The sequence below is a fragment of the Phragmites australis genome, chromosome 4 (assembly GCF_958298935.1).
Source record: "Phragmites australis chromosome 4, lpPhrAust1.1, whole genome shotgun sequence".
NCBI lineage: Eukaryota > Viridiplantae > Streptophyta > Magnoliopsida > Poales > Poaceae > Phragmites > Phragmites australis.
Genome location: NC_084924.1, coordinates 7,787,870 through 7,804,003, shown reverse-complemented (window position 1 = coordinate 7,804,003; position 16,134 = coordinate 7,787,870). Strand labels below are relative to the sequence as shown.

At 45.2% G+C, this 16,134-nt stretch overlaps 4 protein-coding genes across 4 annotated transcripts; 3 read left to right on the top strand and 1 right to left on the bottom strand.

The window, feature by feature from the left end:
• The first annotated feature begins 1,013 nt into the window (after positions 1–1,013).
• Positions 1,014–4,673, top strand: LOC133915531 (uncharacterized). The gene is made up of 7 exons (XM_062358727.1): positions 1,014–1,462; positions 1,941–1,982; positions 2,344–2,478; positions 2,768–3,003; positions 3,147–3,183; positions 3,992–4,049; positions 4,147–4,673. The coding sequence occupies exons 1-7, from the start codon at positions 1,307–1,309 to the stop codon at positions 4,224–4,226; spliced, it is 744 nt and encodes a 247-aa protein (XP_062214711.1). The 5' UTR covers positions 1,014–1,306; the 3' UTR covers positions 4,227–4,673.
• A 330-nt stretch (positions 4,674–5,003) lies between these two features.
• Positions 5,004–8,321, top strand: LOC133915530 (pentatricopeptide repeat-containing protein At3g49730). The gene has a single exon (XM_062358726.1). The coding sequence runs from the start codon at positions 5,184–5,186 to the stop codon at positions 6,969–6,971; it is 1,788 nt and encodes a 595-aa protein (XP_062214710.1). The 5' UTR covers positions 5,004–5,183; the 3' UTR covers positions 6,972–8,321.
• Positions 8,322–10,870: 2,549 nt separating this feature from the next.
• On the top strand, positions 10,871–12,881 carry LOC133914566 (uncharacterized). Its single transcript, XM_062357651.1, has 4 exons — positions 10,871–11,392; positions 11,471–11,714; positions 11,790–11,934; positions 12,862–12,881. Exons 1-4 carry the CDS (start codon positions 11,067–11,069, stop codon positions 12,879–12,881), a joined length of 735 nt encoding a protein of 244 aa, XP_062213635.1. The 5' UTR covers positions 10,871–11,066.
• A 2-nt stretch (positions 12,882–12,883) lies between these two features.
• LOC133914155 (uncharacterized) lies at positions 12,884–14,113 on the bottom strand. Its single transcript, XM_062357295.1, has 2 exons — positions 13,542–14,113; positions 12,884–13,468 (listed from the first exon to the last, which is right to left on the bottom strand). The coding sequence occupies exons 1-2, from the start codon at positions 13,878–13,880 to the stop codon at positions 12,914–12,916; spliced, it is 894 nt and encodes a 297-aa protein (XP_062213279.1). The 5' UTR covers positions 13,881–14,113; the 3' UTR covers positions 12,884–12,913.
• Positions 14,114–16,134: the final 2,021 nt, after the last annotated feature.

The window sequence follows — 16,134 nt, the reverse complement described above, 5'->3', positions numbered from 1 at the left end:
TTCACACTAACGTAGGTTCAAGTCCTTGAATGACTCAAACATTCATCTCAATTTTTGTGAATGGGATATCTCTTGTCCAACTTATTAGAAAAGGAGAGCAGTTATATAAAGATTGATAAGTTTGATTCTTCCAACATGACAATCGCATGACTTATGCGGATTGTTCAAGCAAAATATGCTCTGATGGTTGGAATTGAAGTTGTCAGACCTGGAGATAGAGATTTCTGTGTGTTTATGTAATTTAGCTATTTTTCATGTTACTTTGTGTAATATAAGGGTTGTAATCTATGTTATGTTTTAATATAATTCAAGCTCTGTTCGTAAGAGAGAGAGAGGTGGGTATCGTGATAACATCTTGCAAAGTTCCAAGGTTTAAAATTGAGCTATAACCCTAATGACACCTTTTGATCGAGCTTTCTTTTTTTAGGAAGCTTGGATCAGGCTATAGCATGTACTAGCATCCTCCAACAAAAATGTTACATACCAATATCTCATTCAGCAAGGTTGTTAAGGGATTTTTTCTGTTATGTTATTCTTGTAAATTTAAGAGCCTGTTTATTTTAGTTTTTTATTCTAAAAGCAGTTTCTAGATTGTAAATTTTAAAAAATTGGATGGTAAAAAGCTCAAAATCTAAAAATTAAGAGTTGTTTGGTATCCTTGATCTATGAATGGGTTGAATTTTCTTTTTGGTTGCGTAATGTCTCAAATATCCCTAGTTTTTCTAAATGTATATTTATGTTTTTCTATTTAATACAATGAGCTTTTATCCTGCCAGTTGGTTATAAAAAAATCAGTCGATTTATTTGATCAAACACAACACATAACTTGAATAAATGAATCTGACGAAAACTTGATCACGATCATTTATTTACTCGTTATTGGCAATCACATAATGGCTTGTAAAAAAATGCATGTACTACCCTTGCCCCTTCCATGAGAGAGGCGGGCAACGTGGACACGGTTGTCAATGAAGTCCTCGTGGCCATCCAACTCGACCGATCGAACCGTGTGCCGAAACAACCCACAGATTCACTCGCCCCACCCCACGCGTCATCATCGCCACCGCGCCACGCACCGAGTCGGTTGCCTACCCTCCCTCCCCGGCCGTCCCCTTCCGCAGCCCCGCCCACCAATCCGCCCTCCTCCGCGAGGTCGCCGCGCCCAACGCAGCAACGCCGCTGAGAGGGAGCTAACGGGAAGGAGAAGGCGCTCGATCGGGGAAAGCATGAGCTTGGTCTCCGGCGCCCCTCGCCACCGAGCTCGAATCGGGAGATAAAAGAATCCGCGGGGGAGCCCCCATAGAAGATGGCCTCGCAGCCGCAGGAGGATAAATCAGACCGCCCAGGCGGCGGCGGCGGCGGCGGCGGCGGCGGCGCGTGGACGGAACAGGAGCGACGTCCGTCCAAGGCATGGGGGATCCTCATCTTCGGCCTCATCGGCGCCACCACCGCCACCTTCGCGGTGGGCACTCCCCCCCCCCCCTCCCTGTTATGCTTCTAGTTCGGTAGAATTTCTCGAGGATCTTATCCCATATGATCGTGTGGTGAATGTTTACCAGTCTAGCCCGCTTCTGTAGTTTCAGGCTTGCGCGTCTAGCTATGGCTTAGTTGCAATTTGCTCTTCCGGGCAATTCGGTATCAATTGATCCAATTTTGGTCGGTTGCATCATTGCATGCTGAGAATAATAACTTTCTATAGGATTTAGTGTTTCTTATGCTGTTTCATTGTAACCTCCCCTGACTCCCTGAGATGCTGAAGTAAGGCTGGTATATAGGCAGGTGTCTTACTCATCTGTCTCATGCTTGTGAAGTGGGTTTCTAAGATTTGTCAGTAATGTGAGGCTGTTTACAATTATTTGGCCTCTACTATATTTGTGAGCTATTCTGCAGATTTCATGTGGTTGACCTTTTTATTAATTCTTATTCCTGTGAAACTCCAGATTACTCAAGTTCGCAGAAGTATGGATTGGTTCTACACTCAGGTACCATAATAGGTTAATAGTTACTCATTTGTTGCTTGTTCAAATGCAAAACCTTGTTCTTTGAATGTGGCCTCCTAAACTAAGGAGAATTTTAGCTTGTCAACTCAAGTCGAATAGCATTAACTAGTTTCTCAAAATTATGTTTTAGACTTGTGGAATATAGGGTCATAGTCTATTTTGTTAGTTGGATGCTTTTTAGGCGAAAACAGCAGAGAAGGATTGCTAGGTGGATATAATTGACTGATGAGAACTGATAGCTTTTTCTCTTATGTACCGCAGTTCAATGCTTAATGTGATTGTACTATTTGAGGTTGTCTATACATTTTGAAAATGTACTTATACTCTCCTTTTCCTTCAAAAGTTGAATAAGATGCAGACGACATCATCTTGGAGGAATACAAGTAACAGTTCAAGTCGTGGAAGTTTCAGTGAGGAAACTAAGAAAAGATATTATCAGCGTATGCAGCAAGAATATGAGGAGGAACAAGAGAGAGTTGTGAGTTTATTCATATTTTTTATCTTTCTATTCAAGACATGTATGCTGCGGTTATCTTTAATGCGCAACTTAGAAATTTGAGATCACATATTTCTACCACCTATATGTTACTGTTAAGCTTCAGAACATTCTCTGAAGTACATTTTAATGAAGTTTAACACATCCATTAGAATAAATATTTTCTTATTCTCCCATTAAAATAATGTTTCTCAACTTTGCTTACCCTGAGATTACTTTATCATTTGATCGTACAGTATGCTGACTTTCTGCTGGTTTTAATTTTCGTCAGCAAAGGATAAGGCACATGCAAAGTGTTTTCAACAGAGAGAGGAATAAATTTAGGAGAAGTTATGAAAGTTGGAGGGAGAATGGCCCTCCTGGTGGCTACAATTACATCCCTCGGGATGACTGGTATTGGCAGGCTGATACGTCCCACTCGGATCATAAAAATAGACAGACATATACTCCGACAGGACATAGGGTTTATCCTATGTCACGCCATTATGCAGTCCTTGGTCTTGACAGGTCTTTATTTAAACCTCTAGCCATATGTTTCTGCTCATCTGTTAATCCAGATAAAAGTGGACTTTATGTGTCTATGCTCACTAGATGTATAATCTCGTGCATTTATAACGACGCTTTTCCTAACAAACCCTGTTCTTTTGTAGGTCACGAGCAACACCATATACAGATGCAGAAGTAAAGGTATTGCAATCTTATATCTGTCGTGCTATTGTTCCTTGAGCTCTGTATTTTATGTATGTTTTGAAATTGTTGTCTCACCTAACATGATCATCTGCAATTTACTTTAATTGATTATCATTGATGTTGATCATATTACAAATCAAAATCGAAGCTAAACTCAAGATCCTCAAATTAGCTAGCCACAAGTTTTACCAATTTAGTTGTTTTGGAACATTTGGATCATGAGGGGTATCCATACGATTCACGCTTAGAATTATGATGGAACACTTCGTTTTAAGATTGTCTTTTTGTCAAGGTTACTGCTTTTCACCAAAAATCCTGTTTTCCTCACCGAATTCTTATATAATCCTTCTCCTTCGAATTCACTAACCATTTCTAATTCTTTCCATATATGTTAATTTCTTTTTGAGAGTGGTTATGAGGAGAGATAACTAAAAGATTAACGAGAAGACTGAAAATTTTCCGTATTTTCCTGACAAATTATTCACCCACTCTGGTTTTTTCCCCCACATTTGCCTTAGATAATCATTATCACCTCAAATTCTTTGGTGCATATAGGCAGTTATGTGGTTGGTTTCATAGTCAGTTGGTGAGAAGGATTAGGTTGAATCATACTACTGATTGGAAAACGGGTGGTTACATTGGTAAAACCAAGGAACAAGGACATATACAATGAAGCAATGAACAAGGACATACATATATTGATAGTGTGCTCCAAAAGTTTGGCAGGAGTTATGGTTATATCCTCATGTATCATGCTTGATCTATATTTTCATGTTATCTGACTTCGGGAATTCACCCGCTGCAGACTGCTTTTAGAACAAAAGCAATGGAGGTCCATCCTGATCAAAATCAAGATGACAGAGGTGGTTAACATCTCCCTTTTCTTCATTGATACCACATTTCTTTTGTATTTGATTTGTGCTGTGGTCACTTATACCATGAATGCTTTGTCACGTGCAGAGGCTGCAGAAGAGAAGTTCAAGGAAGTTGTCAAATCTTACGAAGCAATAAAACTGGAGAGAAAAAATGGGGCCATTTGATTTTTTGCCACCCTACCATCTGTTAGAGTGACAAATTTGTCACTAGACCCACTGTTATAGACTCAGGAGAACTCATTTGTCATTCTCAATGAGAAATTATCACTCCTGTAGAGCGACAAAAAGTTAAATATTCCGAAAAAATGGGTAAATTAATCTAAATGTCTAATGTTGTTGGGCATGTGATGAAGGGTGGGATTAATTGTAACTTTCCCTGTATACGCAATATCAGCAGGCATTGCCATCAGCCCATCAGCCTGATGATCAATGGGATCTGCTGTTGAGGGCCTGTAGCACAAGTTCCTTTTGTGAGTTTGTGCGATGTAGACTAGGATATTGTTGATAAATAGGGGTGTAAATTGGTGAACCTAGTACCTGCCGATTACTCAATTTAAGAATAATAGTGTTATTTGTTGAATTAAAAAGTGTCGGTGGATACTCTTATGTCTATTAATTTTCACCCCTATTGACAAAGTACTATAGATGTGTTTTTGTTCACTTAGCTAGTGACTTGGCGTGCTCACGTACATAAACTGGACAAGGGCCGAGGGCGAGCATTTTTGTTGCCACTTGAGTTGGGAATATATATGCTTTGTTTTTCATTTGATGGTACAAATACCTGATCCGGAAATTTAAAATAGTGCATTGTAGAGTATTTCCTCCTGCGTCAGGAGTACTGTCTTCTTTGTTTTGTTTGCAATGATGCATCCTTGATCCAAGTGATCTTAAGGAAGCCCAGCTGATAGAGAATCTGATATACTTGTTGATTTGTAAAGGTAATCTATTATCAGATATAAAATGAAAAAGAAATGCAAAGTCTTTTACCTCTCAGCCGTTGAATCGGAGGCAGAATTTATATGTTAATTTGCAGATAAATTTGACACAAACACGTCAGGTGTACCAAAGTTCCAGCATTTCTTCATCGCTGCATCTCGTCCGCCACAGCACCCCGGCACCACCATGCGGCGCCTCCTCTCCTCTCCCCTCCGCCGCGGCATCTCCACCGCCGCCGCCGACTCCAGCCTCGGTTCCTCCGCGGAACACGCGTACCGCCTCCTCCGCCGCCATCACTCCGATCCGCAGAGGCTCTCCGCCGCGCTGTCCGCTTCGGGCCTTGACGCCTCCTCGCCGCACCTCCTCGATGCTGTCCTCCGCCGCTGCGGCGCCGCCTCGTCCCTCGCGCTGCACTTCTTCCACTGGTGCTCCCCGTCGCTGCCCTCGCCGCTCCCGTCCTCCCTCGCGCTCCTCGCCAAGTCCCTCTCCCGCGCCTCCTCCGCACTGTCGCCCTCCCTCCTTGCGCCGCTCCCCGCCCAACTCCTCGGCCCGTCCCTCCTCTCCCCCATCCTCCGCCGCCTCCCGCCCCCGCGCCTCCTGCCCTTCGCGCTGTCCCTCCTCTCCTCCCGCCCCGACCACGACCACCCCGCCCTCTTCCTCTCCCTCCTCGAGTCCCTCTCCAAGGCCGGACACGTCGTCGCCGCCGAGCAGCTCGTCGAGGATCTCCAGCCCCGGCTCCCGCTCTCGCTCCGCCACTACACGGCCCTGCTCTACGGTTGGTGCCGCCTGGGCAAGCTCGACGAGGCCAAGCACGTGCTCGCCCGGATGAAGGCCGCGGACGTAGCCCCGGACGTCGTCGCTTTCAACACCCTGCTCGCCGGCTTCGTCGCGGACGGGAGATTCGAGGACGCGTTCGAGCTGGCGCGGGAGATGGAGCGTCGGGGATGCCCGCCGAACGCGGTGTCGTACACCACCCTGATGCAGGGGCTTGGCGCGAGGGGGAGGGTTGATGAGGCCATGCGGGTGTTTGTGGAAATGCGGAGGAAGGGGTGCGCGCCAGATGCCGTCACGTACGGCACTCTGGTTAGCGCGTTTTGCAAGGCTGGCAAGATATCCCAGGGGTACGAGTTCTTGGACGCCATGTCAAGGGACAGCCTGCGGGTGGACGCCACCGTGTACCATGGGTTCTTTGTGGCGCACGAGAAGAAGGAGCAGCTGGAGGAGTGCTTGGAGCTGATGGAGAGGATGAGGGAGTGCCGATGTGACCCAGACCTCAAGGTATACAATGTGGTGATTCGGTTGGCTTGTAAGCTTGGGGAGATGAAGCAGGCCATGATATTGTGGAACGAGATGGAAAATGGCGGGCTTAGTCCAGGGGTCGACACATTTGCTATCATGGTGAGTGGGCTTGTTGGGCAGGGGGCGCTGATTGAGGCTTGTAATTATTTCAAGGACATGGTTGGGAGGGGACTCTTTGTTGCACCACAGTATGGGGTGCTGAAGGACCTCCTCAATGCGTTGGTCAGAGATGAGAAACTCGAGCTTGCGAAGGATGTTTGGGAATGTATTGTGAGCAAAGGCTGTGAACTCAATGTGAGTGCATGGACCATCTGGATCCATGCATTGTACGCAAAGAAACATGTCAAGGAGGCTTGCTTGTATTGCTTAGACATGCTTGAGGCAGGCCTGATGCCGCAGCCTGACACCTTTGCAAAGCTGATGAAGGGACTGAAGAAGCTCTACAACAGGCAGATTGCTGCTGAAATCACTGAGAAGGTGAGGAAGATGGCGGAAGAGAGACATGTTAGCTTTAAGATGTATAAGAGACGTGGCGTGAGGGATCTTGAAGAGAAGCCCAAGGCAAAGAGAAGGAGAGGGCAGAAACAGGGTCGCCGGAGGCAAGCTGGTGAAGGTCAGTCTAGTACGGATGCTGACCTTTTGGATGCTTTTGATAATGAAGAATTTCCAGGCTAAGTTAAAATAGAATTTGTAGACGGCAATCCATCTCTGCTTGATTGAATTGTTCTCAGGAGGGAAATGTTGGTGGTCATGCCTGTGCATCATTGTAATATCCTTATTTTGAAGATTGATCAGTTTTGCAGTCTTCAGCGAAGAGCCAAGTGGTACTTTATCTCTGAAGTTCATGTGCCAGTATGTACTTCACGATTCAAAACCTTTCTAGAAGTATCTGCTTTTAATGCAGAGATTGGAGGATTACTGACCCAGAGTAGGTAACTGTTTTGATCGTACATACACTAGATTTTAACTTGATTATTGTCATACACAGCATGAATTCTTAAAATTTCAATTTTGTTTTGATTTTGCATCATTTGTGTGCATTGTACTGTTTCAATTGCCATGTAGTAATTCACTTATGAAGATTGCTGAGCATCTGTGGTCTTTGGATGCACAGCATGATTATTGCGTACTGCTTCTGTCCAGTTATTACCGGCTGGCAACTGGTGGCAACCAATGTTAGGATTTTACTAATAGACGGTTAAAGGGGGCCAATGTCAGTTTTCTTTTCCAATTTTCATTCTATCTTGTAACCGGTGTTAATTATTGTACAAATACACCTCAAGCCACTTTGTTTAGGCTTCGTTTGGAACGAAGGAATGTAAAATAGAGAAAGAGCAAAAAATACAGGAATAGAATGGAGTGAAAAGTGAAAAACTATAAGAATTCAAAACACAGAAATGAAAATTTTAGGCTATTTGAATCGCAGGAAAAAATTTCCAAGAGCTTTGAATGAGATGGAAGAAATCTGCGAAGGAACAAGACTCACGGTATTCATTCATGACCCACCGACGCAGGGACCCACTAGATAACGCCACTGACTCGCCTTCGTGCGTTCAGTTGTTTCGGTCTTCATGAAGGAAGAAAAACCAAGAGCTTTGGGTGGATATTTTCTTTTCCGTGTTTTGTACAGGAAAGGGAGCCGTTCCTCAGGAATGGAAGTTGCCATTCCTTGTTTCGAACGCTAAACTGCAAGACCTTTCCACATGAATGCATTCTTTTAGAATTCCTTTGGAATTCCTCCAATCCAAACAGGATCTTACTTGTTTGTCCATTACTTATGCCGGCATTAGAATTCACTTTGTTTGGCAGACATCTGTTAGCTTATCAAGTGCTGCTAGCTAGCAAACAGTGGATGTAGACGATTCAGGCTTGAAGCCCCCCTATTCTAGAAACATCTGAAATCATAGAGGCGATCGCTCTCTCCCCGCCCCGCTCTCCTCTCCTGTATCCACAGTTATTCAGGATTTTTTAGATGTATTATTGATGGCTTTTCTTATAATTTACTAATTGTTTTTTAGATGGATATCCATACCTATTCTTGATGTTTTTTGTTCTTTGAAGTTTGAACTATTTGATGGTTGATTGAGCAGTGTGCCTTATTTTGGACGTGTTTGGATCCTTTGTCGTTCCTTGTCTAGTTGGGTAAGAAATTAGACATTTGATTGTCTTACTTGTTATCTTGGTGCCTGTATTTTTTACGACTTACTTCATCAGTCCAGACGAGCTAAAACCACTCTGATGTTGAAAGGCTTAGATGTGTTTGATTCAATTTATTCTTGTTTCTACTTCTCGAAAGTCAAAAACCAAACCAAACAACGCACCTGTTGAGTTAGTTTTTAGAAAACTAGCTTCTAAAAAAATAAACTAAAAACTAAAAAACCAGTTAATATGTGTTTTTTAAATTTTGGTGTATTAAGAAGCTAAAAATTATTAAAACTAATAACAAAAAAACAGAAAAACAGAAAAAATAACCTTTTAACAAAAAAAAAAAAACTTCAGTACAACCAAACTGACCCTTAGCCTTACCGTGCGAGGCTGACCGGAGGAAGCCAACCCTGGCGGTGGAACTGGTTGGGAGCTCCACGTCCGCCCTGGCGCTCCAATGAAAAGGCCGCACGCCCTCTCTCATGGCAAATTTGGGAATTTAGACAACATACGTGACCGTATTTACGAAAATAGACAACATGTCGACGTATTTGCAAATCTAGCACTCGTATTCGGTATCTCAAATACCGAAATTTGATTTTCGGAAACTGAAAATCCGAAAACACCGCGGGCCCACCGTATTCGGCAACTGAGGTGCCGAATACGGCACTGTGGGCCGTATTCGGCACCTCAGTTGCCGAAATATACCGGCCGACCGATTTTGCTGCGTCGCATCAATCTCTTTTACGTCACATCAATCATTTTTCCCTTCCCTCCCGTGATGCTTTCGGCCGGTGCATGCATTTGTTGTTTTGGCGCCACACGCGGAGAGATCGCTGCTCTGCTGAATAAATTGAGGTCGCAGCAGCAGCAGAGCAGAGAAGGGAGAAGAGAAGGGAGCAGAGGAATGCGAGAAGCATCAGCAGAAGAGGAGCAACGCAAGCACTTAATTAGCTTTCGTACCGGTTAGTCCTTATATTACCTATTTAATACTTAGGTTAGTAATATTATTTAGAGTAATTAGCTTATTTGGTTAGTCCGTTTCGAAGTAGATTAGTTTTTCAAGAGTAGATTGTTTAATCCGTTCAATTACATTTTTTTAATTATATTAATTTGATAAATTAGAGTACTTTGATTATATAAATTAGATTATTTAATTACGTTATTAGAGTACTTAGAGTTTAATTAGAGTACTTAGTTTATTTAATTAGAGTACTTAGATTATACAAATTAGATTATTTAATTACGTTATTAGATTAATTAATTAGAGTACTTAGTTTATTTAATTAGATTAAATGAATTAAATTATTTGATAAATTAGAGTACTTAGATTAATTAATTACGATGCTTAGTTTGATTATATGAATTTGATTAGTCTATATAATTATATTATTTAATTAGTTTGATATCATGAATTTCTTTCAACATTGTAATTAGATTGTGTCCTTAGTATAATTATATGAATATCCTTATCCGGTAAAATTAGAAAAAATTACGTGTACCTTTGTTTAGCAGATACAATATTATGAAGCTTGTAATATATTCTAATTTGTTGTTCACCTATTTGTTGAACCATGAAGCCTTAAATCATTATCATGGCTCATGGTGGTCTTTCCGAGCTTCTTCAACAGCGGTACGACGAGAACCATAGGGGAAGGATGATATTCACAGGACAACAGGTACCACGTTTATATGTGCTATTTCATTGGTACGAGAATTTTGAACTAACGCTGTACATGTATTGGATAACTCATGCAGTTGGGTCCGTTACGAGCCCGGAGTGTGCACAAGATTAAGGAGTTGGACCCTCGATTCTACGAGCCACTCGCACGGGTGGAACTACTACCTTTCGCTCTCATGATGGCCGGAGCTCCCATAGAGGTCGGTGGTAGGACACCTCTCCCGGCAATTGATGAGGCACTGCTCACAGGTCTCGTCGACCGCTGGCGTCCTGAGACACACACTTTTCACTTTCCTTTTGGTGAGATGGCAGTAACACTGCGGGACGTGGTCATGCTGACCGGGCTGCCAATCAGGGGTGCCCCGTTAATAGTTTCGTGACCCGCAAGGGAGCAGTGGAAGGGTTATGTTGCAGATAGGTAATTATTTGTTATGTAATGCATTTAAAATATTACAGTGCTATTAAAGCGTCATTGACCATCTGCATCTTATAGGTTTGGTGTGCAATACGACGGGAAGGATGCTGGCCTCTCCATGTCCTGGGTTCATGGGCTGACACAGTTCGGTCCATGCCCACTGAATGCGGACAAGAATACACTTATGCAACACTATGAGGTGTACTTATACGTCCTGCTCGGAGGCATCATGTTCTGCAACACGGCAGGCGATTATGTCGTCCTACATATTGTATGGTTAGCAGCCCACCTCGCGTCACATCCTTATGAGCCTACATCTTACAGTTGGGGATCTGCAGTATTGGCTGCAACCTACAGAGGATTGTGTGATGCAACCCAGCGAACAAAGAGGAAGGCAACCATTACAGGGTGCTTACATCTCTTACAGTTATGGAGTTGGGAGTACCTCCCGATTTCCAGACCTTGGGTGCTCAAGTGCTACTACCCAGTTCACATCTCTGATGGCATTGCAGATGACATAAGGCCAACGATGGGGTATCGGTGGATTCATGCCAGGCTAAGATGGAGTCAGCAGCAAGACTATGGTAACTACTCCAGGGTGATAAGTGACCTGGACATCCTTAGCGCTGATCTAGTGGATTGGGATCCATGGCGTATGGCACGAGTAAAAGAAATTGCAGATGGTGGACTCCTGGCATCCTCTTGTAGCCGTGACGCAGACTTATGGTTGACCACATGCTTCTTGTTGTACATGAACTGCGTGGAAGTATATTCTCCAGAACGTGTACAGAGGCAGTTCGGGTACCGACAGGTGGTGCCTGTTCCAGCACCACGAGACGCCGGACGGGCGCACGAGTAAGTGTGTTATTGTATGTTGCCTTAGTACATTGGTTATCCATGTTAACAAATTATAACTGTTTATGTCACGTACAGGTGGAGCTCAAAGGGGGGCGGAGGCACGCAGGACTGGGCATCCAAGAATGCCGAGTACATACGGAGGTGGACAGAATCAGCTGCGGTGGATGTCATCATTACTGCTGGACAATACGACGAGGCCACGTACTGGGACTACCTTGCTTGGTACCGTCCGCGCACGCGTGCCACCTTACTCAGCGGACCTGTACAGCCGGGCCCCAGACCCTTCCCCGAGGATCGTGCCCGCCTACTTCATGTTGTGGTAAGTGATGCGTTACTTATATTGGTTTTCTTTGGAAAATCTGTGTATTACTGACATGTCCCTCATCTTATACAGACTGAAGAGGCGTATGAGATGCATACGCAAGCGGATCAACCTTTTGGGGAACCAAGCAGGTCATCATCGCAGAGGGATCGTAACCCTCTCCGGGAGTACATGAGGACAAGAGGATCCCGCTTCCTAAACGCTATACGTGGTCTAGGTGGGTGTGCCCCACAATGGAGGGGGTACGACCAACATGCCATGGACCCGTCTCGTGCCTCCCACAGCAGGCGGTCCTCCCACAGCAGGCGGTCATCCAGTGCTCGTGAGGAACCCGTCCGGTCAGAATCACGACATACATCTTCAACTTCGGCGCGTCATGTCTCATGTTCCGGTGCTGAGGCCGAGGAGTGCACGCAGCCTCTTGCGCCCGAGCAGGTTACGCTGGGTTCACTAGCACCTCCGGCTACGATGACACCTCCGGCTGCAGCATCTACTCATCAGGAGGACGTCGTTGACTACACGCAGCAGACCCCTTGCTGGAGCGACCCTAATGCTTTTGACTGGGGTGCTGCAATGCATGCGACCGCCACCTTCACTGATCTACTCGGCGGACAGTCCTCCCATGATCTCAATGAACCTGGAAGTTCACATTGGTACCAGCATGGCGAGCCTTCGGCACACTGGACTCTATCGGAGCACGTTCTAGGGCCGTCCACACTTCCGCACGAGGATCCTTCGGCATGGTACATACAGAGCCGAGTAAGCGGGGCGGGATACACGTTCGGTGGGGTTCCCACAGGGCAGGCAGATGATGATGAAGACGACCAAGGGCACGCAAGGCAGGGGCCTGCGCAGGCTGCTGGGATGAGAGCCACACACCCGCCAGACGCTTACACGCCTGGAGATTGTGTGAGACATCGTCGCCGTTGAGTAGCCAGGACAATTTGTCATGACACATGTATTATTGATTTTAATGTCGAGGTCATCCTTATTATGTCTTATTCACTGTATTGTTAATTTAAGAAATTCTCAGTACAGAGGAAACAATAGTAGTTGTAAAGCATAAGTAGCATGGAACCCGGTACAGAGGTTACACATAAAGAGCGAACAACAACAAACATTATCATGTACGATACGCCTAAAGAATATAATATCATGCCTTAAGGGAATAAAATATATAGGGTTACAATAGATGCTTAGGGCGAAGGAAAGTGGCGACGCAAATTAGCGTAAGAATTCCAGGTGCGATGGTCAAAGCTATCCGGGTAAGATGGTTGTCGTCTCCGAGGTGGTTCTGGGAAGTTGTAAAAATGAGTACGAGCAAATCCATCATCATTTTCAGGGTCATCGGTGTCCTCCGGAGATGGAAGCCTCGGAGGGCGGGGTCGTTGTGTCATGAAATCATCGTCGTCGTCATCATCTTGAGGTTTCTCCGAGGTGGTACCACGTCCTATTTCCCTATCAGTTGTATGGCATCTCGATGTTGTGCGTGAACGTCCTCTTGCAGTATTCCTAGAACTTTCTCCTGTATTTCTGTTCGAACGTCTAGGCATGGGGGGCATGAAATCGTCATCGTCTTCGTCCTCGTCATTATCTGGATGATTCGTAGAGGTCGCCTCTGTACCCCTTTGATTCGCTGACTGTCGTCGTCTTCTACGCGAACTAGGCATCACACCCCCGCCGAAGAGCATATACATCGTCAAGAAGTGTGAGATTTCTTTGTTGATCAACTGTTCGTCTTCCGGGAAAGCCTGACGCAGAAGAGGACCGTTCGAATCAATGGAAATAAGATAAGTAGGGTGACCAAATGTTTATATGACATACCTGAATATGGGATGCATACTGGTCTGGCGACATTACTATCGTTCTTTGCCTCCTAGAGAAACCTATCACAGAAGGATGGTCGGCCAGTTCGCGGACCCTCAGATACATTTGACGCCGGTGATACAAGAGGGCCCTAAGGTCCTCGGTGGTTACACATTGGAGTGGCGCGGTTAACCTAGAACATATGGGTCTTGCATGCAATTTCGCCACGGCTTGGATTATGTTGTTCTCCTTTAATGGATCATCGTTTCCTTCGCGCACAACCTGTAAGGAGGCATTAAGTGCTATAGCGATCGTTGCAGGTGTCCATGGAAAGCCTGTACTAGAGGATCCCGCCATAGATTTCTTGCTCACTGACTACCTACGCTCTGTCTCTGCATCAAAACACGGATCCATGAATATTTAAGAAACACGAAATAAATAAATAAAATTACATTTACAATACAATGGTCACTTCTTGTCTAAAGGGGTACAGTGCAAACCACATAATGCACAATAAGTAGTACAACTAACAGGTGAATAACATTTTACAATACAAAGTCTCTAAGACAGTTCAGTTTGACAGTGGGCTGATAGTTTATTGACGGGTCGGGCAAGTCCTCCTGTCATGTCCAGGTTATTTGCAAAGTTTGCACCTGCGAAGGCCATCAACAGCATCTGCTTCATCCATGTCACCTTGCAGCCTCGTAGATCTAGGCCTTCCAGGATCTGTGCGTCGTGCTCGTGGATAAGGTACCCACTTAGGGCCCTCGATCGATTTGTAGTTGGTTCCGATGTTAAAGGACCGCATCTTTGGAAGCCATGTGCTCCTCAATGCATCGATCGTGAAGTACGGTGATACGTATTGTGATCCGTCATTGCCACCTATGTCCCTGCAAGCGGCTAAGACATGCGAGCACGGGATATGGTGCAGTTTTGGCTTATTGCATGTGCACTTCACCTCGTTAGGTCCAAGTTGACATTGCTGCACGGTGTCCCCGGCGCTATACCCTGAAGCATACCTACGGCGGCACATGACCTCAAAGTCATTGTTGGCCAAGTCGTAGATCCTCGACCGATGAAAGTGTGCCTTGCTCCTCCTTCTTGATATGATTTGCTCCACCTTAGGTGAAAACCGTGTGCTGCACTTCATAGCAGCATTACCACGGTCTCGAAAGTAGTCCGCCGTTCTGTAGAATGTGAGCTCAATAATGGCACACAACGGGAGGCCCCGTACTCCCTTCAGGACATTGTTGAACGCCTCCGCTATGTTCGTTGTCATGATGGAGTACCTAACATGGGATACAATAATTTTAGAATGGCTATTTGCATAAGAATCGGTACAATATGATCATTACAATTCTATGCGCTAATCTGGCACCATGAGTGTCATGGATAAGGGCCCAACGCTCCGCCGGCTTCCCCGCTATCCACTGGCTAAATGTACCACGTGAACGACTAACGATAGTTTGGCCCCCAACCATTTGCGCCCGCAGTTGATCCTCCCCTGCTTGCTGGTCTTCCATCATCTTGCGAGTGGTCTCATTTAACTCTCTCCATATCTCGTTGAACTTCGCCTGCTGGTTCTGAAGACATAGCCCTTTGAATCTCTTTACAAGCGACTTGCTGCGGTACCTTGTGTACAGGTTCGCGCCCAAGTGTCGCATGCACCATCTTCTCTCCACATCAGGCCATGCAATGGAGTAGTTTGTGCTATCATGCAGCACGTCCAACGCATGCAGAAGACCCTTGTTGCGGTCTGAGATGACGCAAACTCGTTCCCTATTTCCCACGACACGTGTCCTTACCAAGGTGAGGAACCACAGCCAACTATCATTGTTTTCACTCTCAACCATTGCAAAGGCGAGATGAATGATCTGATTATTTGCATCCCCCGCCATTGCTGTCATAAGGGTACCATGGAACTTGCCGCTTAGAAATGTGGCATCCACGCATACAACCGGCCTACAATGCCTGAATGCTTCGATGCATTGTCCAAAGGACCAGAATAACCTAATGAGGTATCGGTCAGTGATGCTATATGACCCATCATCTAGCCTGATCGGCTCATCCGCCATGGCCCACTGAGTCCCTGGATTCGTCATGGCAATCTTCTGCAGCAGTCTCGGAGCATTGTTGTATGACTCTTCGAAGCTTCCAAACAGCATCTTCAACGTCTTCTGCTTCGCTCGCCACGCGGTGTGGTAATTGATAAGCATGCCAGTCTTAGTGTGCACTTCCCCCATAATCGATTTTGGCGACAAACAAATTTCTGTGCCAATAAGCGTGATGAGGAGTTGGGCTACGAACCTCGCATCAACGGCGTGACTCACATTCCTAATAGCCTCTTCGCTGCATGTATGTGGGGTGTGTCTACTAATCACAAAATAATTCTCATATTTTGGCTGATGTGCTCGTACAAAGTAAGGGCAATTCGGGTGCTTCGTACACCTGACCTCATACTCCGTAGGGTTAGACCGGGCGCACTTGTGGTCCCTTCTTGTTATTACAGCATAGTTGCTAATAAAGTGGATGACCTCCCCTCTGTTACGAAATTGTTGCCCGACCTGAATGTCGCTATTCTGGTATCCCCAGTTAGATAAGGTGTTATACT